This window comes from Thermobia domestica, chromosome 3 (assembly GCF_964235325.1).
Source record: "Thermobia domestica chromosome 3, izTheDome1.hap1.1, whole genome shotgun sequence".
Taxonomy (NCBI): domain Eukaryota; kingdom Metazoa; phylum Arthropoda; class Insecta; order Zygentoma; family Lepismatidae; genus Thermobia; species Thermobia domestica.
The window spans coordinates 277909800-277917029 of record NC_137456.1 but is presented as its reverse complement, the minus strand read 5'-3'; the positions used below and the strand labels follow the sequence as shown (position 1 = coordinate 277917029).

The following is a 7230-nucleotide window of genomic DNA, read 5'->3' as shown; positions in this document are numbered from 1 at the left end:
CAGTAACGGGGTGCGACACGTTTGGAAGATGGGCCAGCTATCCGCAGCAATTTAACCGGATAACCTAAAGAAAATAGTCTTTTCGGTGCTCCAAACAAATGGCTTTTTCGCACACCTGAAAATATGTTGCTGACGATGCTCACCGACTCTTCTTAAGTTATTCGGGCTCTTGGATGGGACGAATAAAAAAGGCCCGCGCCATGGCACCCAAGAAATCCATTCGACAGTTTGACATTAACTTTTAAACTGAAAACTATAATGATATGATAAGCTGGTCTTCCGTCAAAGTCAACGAACCGACCTTGACTAAAGCACTTACATCGCAAGAAGTAGAAGAAAACATCAAAAGTGCAGCAGTAGCAACTAAGTCGACAACGGATTTTCCATGCCATACCCAGGCCATGGAAAGGATGGTACGAGAAGTTACTGCAGCGTCCGAGAAGAAAGGTGAATTTCAAGAAAGAGACGGTTTCATTTGAGCAAGACTGCTGTCCAGGAAACATATTCCCACTTTTGAGTCGAAACAAGTCTTCGTCATCGAAAACTTAGGTCTTAACAACATGTCTGTTGTCTACTGGGTGGGCGGAGCTCGATGTGCAGTCACCTCCTCGTAGTGAGCTCTGGGTTATTTTAAGCCATTTTATAGTTAAAATAAGCAAAGAATTGCACATATTGGTGATATCAGTACAGCACATAAAGTTGAAGAACGATCATGTAGAGAACTATGCTAATTCCGGACCATATTGGAGGATAAAACAAACTGTCTACATACTGTGTAAGCGTGTTGTCTATGTTGACTTTTACTTTAGGCCGATTGTGGCACCGGAAGATATCGTCCAAAAGATGTAAAAAAAATCAGTGAACTACTGTTATGGGTGGGCAACTTTTTCCGTGTGAGCCGTTATCGATTTCGAAATATATATATTTTTTCGATCCACCCTATTATTTAGGGTCTCTTTCGGAAGCGAGGCTATATTAAAAGTCGACTTACAGCTTAACATAAATCAAAATTACACAATTCCCGCCGGAAATCGAGCCTTGTTCTCAGGACTAATCAAATAGCCATGAAAGAGGTCGAGAAGAACATATATATCGTCATTATGAAATATAAAATGTAAGAACATATACACTGAGAGGAGGTGAAAGACGCAGTGTCCTATTTATATATTTACAACAGTTGATCTAAACTGAATATGTTTTCATCATTTGCCTATATTACTATTTTGTTAGACTTATTTAACTATTAGGGTCAATCAGAAAGTTAGTTGCGCTACCTAAGGAAATAAAACAAGATAGAAATTTTACAATATTATTATTTGTATCGTAAAGTTCCATTCACAAGCTACTTTTCAACGTAACCCTCTTTGTTATTTAAGCACTTGTCGTGGTACAATTGTTTCTATGCCTTCTGCAAAGAAATTTCTTCCAATGCCCATAACAATCCTTGGGCTGCAGCTTTCACCTCGTCATCCGAGTGGTATCGTCGCTTTGAAAGTTCGTCTTTCATTGGACCAAACGCATTCATTCAGGCGAGCTGCGATTTCCGAATTTGTCGCAGTTGATGGCCTTCCCTAATCCTCAGTATCGTCAATACCTGTACGTCCATTTTCAAACATATTGCAGCACTTCGCGATAGCTTGATGTGACATTGCATTTTCACCATACACTTCATGCAATTGCTAATAAATTTCAGTGCAGTTAAACCTTTTCGCCCACAAAAAACGAATCAACACACGCATTTTCAATTTGGAGCTGCCAAGATATGTTTACGACTGATCAGAACACCTCCACTTGCCTCGTGAAATCAGTTATGTTACACGATACAACTACATGTCTGCAGTGTTACCACAGTTTCATCAAACTAGCCTTTGACCGAACATCTATTTACGAAGGAGTGCAACTAACTTTCTGACTGACCAACGTATAATTCTAATTGTCTCAGCGATAAAGTCATTCTTCGCAAGCTATTATAAATTTCAGTTTATTAAGACTGTTTTGTAAATATGAATATCTTTATTTCCAGTTGAAACTTCAAGCAATATGGGTGATGGAGAAAATATGAAAAAAATATATGACATTCTGACATGTCGTAGATGTAATAAGTATTACACACCACCTATTCGCATGTGTACATCAGGACATACTTTCTGCAATACATGTAAACCTGACGGAAGGGGAAGATGTGATTATTGTCAGTCTAATCGTAGCCGTTCTGCAAATAACCATATGCTAGAAAAGATTGTTAAGACAATTACATTTCCATGCCTGAATGAAAAATATGGTTGCATTATAGGATATATGAATCTAGATCAATTAAATAATCATATGAGAGAATGCACTTTCACTCCTATTACATGCCCTATAGGATGTCGCAATGAATGTTTTGATTTTTATAGCATTGTTGATCATTTTAGAAACAGCCATGGTATTATCGGACTTGATGCAGAAGTAAAAGAGCAAGATTATGATATTTGTCGTGAAGTTGATTTTGATAAGCTTAAACATGAAACCATGTTAATTAAGGCTGACAACGTATGGTACATTGTGCTACAGCGAAAAGGAGACGGAGATATTATGTATTTCTATTATCTCCGAATGTTTTGTAAAGGAAACGCTAGATACAAGTGCAAATTGGAGCTAGAGGTCAAACGGGGAAGGAGGAATATTGAAACGTTTACTTTCGAAGATTCCCTTCCACCATTGAGAACATCGCTTGATAAACTGCGGAAAGAAAAGAAGTGTCTAACCATTTCAGGAGAGCATACTACACTGCACATGAAGCTAACCATTTCTAATGAACCCTAATAACTTTTTTTCGCAATAAGCATAAATAAGTTTCTTCAATTACGAAGGCCGATTGAAGGTGCAGTAACAAGAGCATCATTTTTAAACTGCTAGGAATCAATTTTCATTCATATGTGTACGTATTACACACTAACTCTATTACATGTAATTTTAGTACATGAAGTGCGAAATGTTATGCGATATATTAATATAATCTCACTCACAAAGAAAATTGTATTATCTCAAGTGTTTGCTTCAGCAAAAAGAAAATAATCGAAATAGAAACGTTCTAGAATTACATACATTCGCAGAAAAAATGACACTGCTACTCAAGAGAAATGGCATTACAAAAGGTGTCTCAAAAAGAATTTAAAGAATTTAAATCTACTATAAATCGACTTTATTTATTTGAAAAAAAGCAAACAAAGCACACCTTCAGAATATGTTGAGGTTTAAAGGTGAAACACAATATTAGGCATATGACCCCCTTCTACTAGCCCTACACGCGATCGCTCGTACGATGAAATTAACCACCACCCGCTTACACATTTTCCAATCAACTTCGTCGAGAAACGTCCAATTTCTTATTTGAGTTCCAACAGATTACGTGGTTTGTTCTGGTAAACTCGTGACTTAGCGTACACTCATAGGTAAAAGTCACAAGATCGAGGTGGGTAGGTTTCGTCTTCTTGTAATGAGATTAGCCTGTCAGAGAACTTTTCTGCATGAGAGCGATTGTGTCTCCTGAAGTGTGGTAAGTTGCGCCGTTTTGTTGGAACCATAAATTGAAGATGTTAATTTGATTGAAACGGCGCCAAAGGAAAGCGGTGAACATCACACGATAACGAACTCCATTCACCTTTTATTCATCTTCAAATTATTAAGGAACGATTAAGTTCCCACTCCAAATCCCACAACAAACCGTAACTCGCTGAGGATACATGTCTTTTTTGTGAATTACTCTTAGGTTCTCTGATCTCCATATTCGACACAATGGAATAATTATGCTTGTTCACAAGGCCGTGAAACCATGGTTCTCTCGTTCCTTTTCCAGAATCGATTGTACAAATTATCGTCGTTTACCATAATCTACTGGTTTAAGTTCCTGTATGAACCGAACTCCGTACGGGTGTAAGTGAAATCTTTTGTTAAGATTCTGAGCATCGTTGATGGACACATGTGAATTTCTTGAACGCGACAGCGAAATGATTTTCCCGGCCTCACAGTAACGGAATCACGCACAATAGCATCATTTGCCTCACTCTGGCCACTTCGAGGGCGTGCAGGACTTTTGATATCTACTGTTGAACCGGTTGTTTCAAATTTCTTGATCAAACTACGAACAGTAGATTCATTTGATGCAGTGCTGTGTCGTGCAAGAATCGTACGAAGTTTCCTGGCCACTTCGAGGGCGTGCAGGACTTTTGATGTCTACTTTTGAACCGGTTCTTTCAAATTTCTTGATCAAACTACGAACAATGGATTGATTCATTTGATGCATTGTTGTGCTGTGCAAGAATCGTACGGAGTTTCAGTTTCCGCGAAACCTTCTTATTCTTGTAGCGAGTTTTAACAATCAACACTCGCTGTTCCGTACTGTATTTTTCCATGACGATACTCTACAAACACTGACCTGAAAAAGAAAAGCACAGTATCGAAACATAACCTCAATGATCACTGATAACAAAACATGCAAAAACAATGTTGCCAACAACAATTAATAAAAACAACGAGATTTTAAAGTCAGGTATTCTTTTTGAGACTCCCTTTGTTAGTAATAAAATTCTGACATCTGATGTACAAGATTCAACCTTACCCGGAATCACTTTGTTAACTCTTAGTTATTGTGAATGTATTTAAGTTTCCGATGTTTCTTCACTGTCTTCATGTTATAAATGCTTGCATCACGATCTACTTGCATTAATAAGCTACTTTTGCTGCCTATGTAGTATAACCACTAAGTTGAATAACGTTGTAACTTTATTACATCAATTACATCGTAATAAATAATTATGGAACTTAAACATCATGGAGTGCAAATTGTATTAATAAATTTTACCTTTACATGTTCAGTACCATATAAAAAGGAGGCATTTCGGGGATGTTTTGTATGGCGTTTGATTAAGACAATACAACGTGTATTAGCGAACATAACACAGTAAATTATTAGGTGTATTCTTAACTGTAAAATATAAATACAAAACATCATTTCTAATGTTCACAGCCCATTTCAGAAAATACTTTTCTCGAATCAATAAGATGTTTAAAAATGTCTAACTGACTGCCCAAAGACGAGTGTAGTAGTAAGACAGATCTTGACCTTAATTAGCTTGTTTTCTTTATTTTGTTTTCGATGTATATATTACGTCATTTCTTAATAATTACTCAATATTGTTTTTTATAATTGTTGACATATTGTGCCATTGAAATAAATACGATTTAAATTGTTAAATTTGGTATTTGTACTAGTCTTTAATTAAAGGTAGGCTTCAGATTCAAACGAAATAGTGTAACGCAATTTTAAAACAGTCAGTTTTGTTCAATTTCGGAAACTAGTACCAAACGCGTTCGGCAAGGAGACTGAACGAAATCGCATCGAGAAATCATTGAAACGTGATGATTGAAATGAACACTTGATGGTAAAATGATTATCTCAATATTAAGTTACAGAACTAGCGTCAGATAATAAAAAAATAAATAAAAAAGCAATACACATATGAAGTTGATGATTCGTTTGTCTTAATTTCGATAGCATTGTACTACAGTGAAAAATCATAATGTACGCAACGCAAAAGAAGCTGTTGAATAAACCTCTCATTGTGCTAAGTATATTATTGTGTTGGCTCAAGATCAAGTTTTATCACAGGGCGCGATTATTAAAGCTGAAAAATACGATGAAAAATTCTTGTACTTACAGAACTAACTGACTCAAGTATCACGATAAGCCCCCCAGGGTAGATTTCCTATCCTATTCTTGTAGTGTGTCCTAGCCCACGCGTGTATGTTAATGGTTTCCTTAATTTATGGAGTTCGTATTCATGTCAGTGTGTTCTTAATTACCAAATATGCTAAAGATAAACCTTTGGCAAATATGTTACTCTATCGAAAAGCTAAAGGCGCAATGTACTAACTGAAAACATATTCTATAGGTTCTGGAAGTTCAGTAAGATCAAATACAATATTGGATGGCTATGTATTGTATAACATGAATTCAAGTATTATCATGCTTCAGAAGATAGACCTTCTGTAGCCTACGTAATAATATAGTATTTAAGGTACTGTTTTATAAGACTACTAAAATTAAAGCAAAATTTACAAGAATGTATGTTGGTATCAGTAGATAAATTAAGCAATCTTTAGTTCTTCATGATTCTGCTACTTAATTTATTGACCTTAAGAGTTACATTGCTACTTTAAATATTTTATCATTTCTTTATGTATTTAAGCAAAAGATATGTCTTTCTACACTGAAGTATTGAATACTTGATATGATGAACACGTTCTTGTAAATATTTGAATTTCTAAGAGGTTTTCTTGCATAAATAACAAACCAATTTACTTACATTATTCTTACGTCTTTCTATAGATAATGTCTGTTAAAACATTAATATGAGTAAGCGTAATAAGGAAGACACTGAGTGTGTTAACCCTACAACGGCCAACCTATTTTCCTAACATAAGCAGCCAAGGTGAGTCCAATGGACTCACACTGTTCATAATGGGTTATCTGACCTTATATTGTGATACGAAGTGTAATTTCGTATAGTATTTTTAAGCGTTTCTGACGGAATATGTAAGTAAAGCAACCACGTATCTCTACAGCTTTCAAAGCTCGTCAGTGTTGCCATCTGACGTAAAATTTTGGTGGAAATTTAAATTATTTTTCTTGTATTCTATAAAAGATAGTTTAATTCTAAATTTTAGTAGGGACAACTTTTGCAAACTACTGATTTTCAAGAAACGTTTCTTTCAAAATACTGTAAGTTATTAGAAACAATGTAGATAATGCAATTGTTTGTTTGGAATGTTCTCATAATCTTCTGGAACTACTGAAGAACATGGTTCGTTTTTCTTGTTTGTTGATTTACATTTTTTACAGTATCTAAGTACAACCGAATGTTCAGAAAACACATGCTTTCTGCAGGTCATGCATGTTTGCCTTTGCATTCGTTCTTTTCGCGCATCAAACAAGTAAAAAATCTTTTCTTCTTTCTTTCTCCAACTTTACGTTGGTAACATCACTATTGTTGAACTCAGCAGCCGCAGACTAGATTGATTTGTGAAGACCTACAGCACTTCTATTATTAATATGTGGCTGGATAAGACTTTCTGCTATTGCAGTAAGAAACTCCTTTCTGGAAATCTTCCGATTACGATGTAATATACTCCAGACGAAATAGGCTGCAACAGCACATACATCAGGCATATTCCTGAAAAAAGTAAATG

General features: G+C 35.7%; 1 protein-coding gene across 1 annotated transcript; it reads left to right on the top strand.

The window, feature by feature from the left end:
- Window positions 1–263: 263 nt before the first annotated feature.
- LOC145682232 (E3 ubiquitin-protein ligase sina-like) lies at window positions 264–2805 on the top strand. Its single transcript, XM_081753815.1, has 2 exons — window positions 264–447; window positions 2024–2805. The coding sequence occupies exons 1-2, from the start codon at window positions 264–266 to the stop codon at window positions 2803–2805; spliced, it is 966 nt and encodes a 321-aa protein (XP_081609941.1).
- Window positions 2806–7230: the final 4425 nt, after the last annotated feature.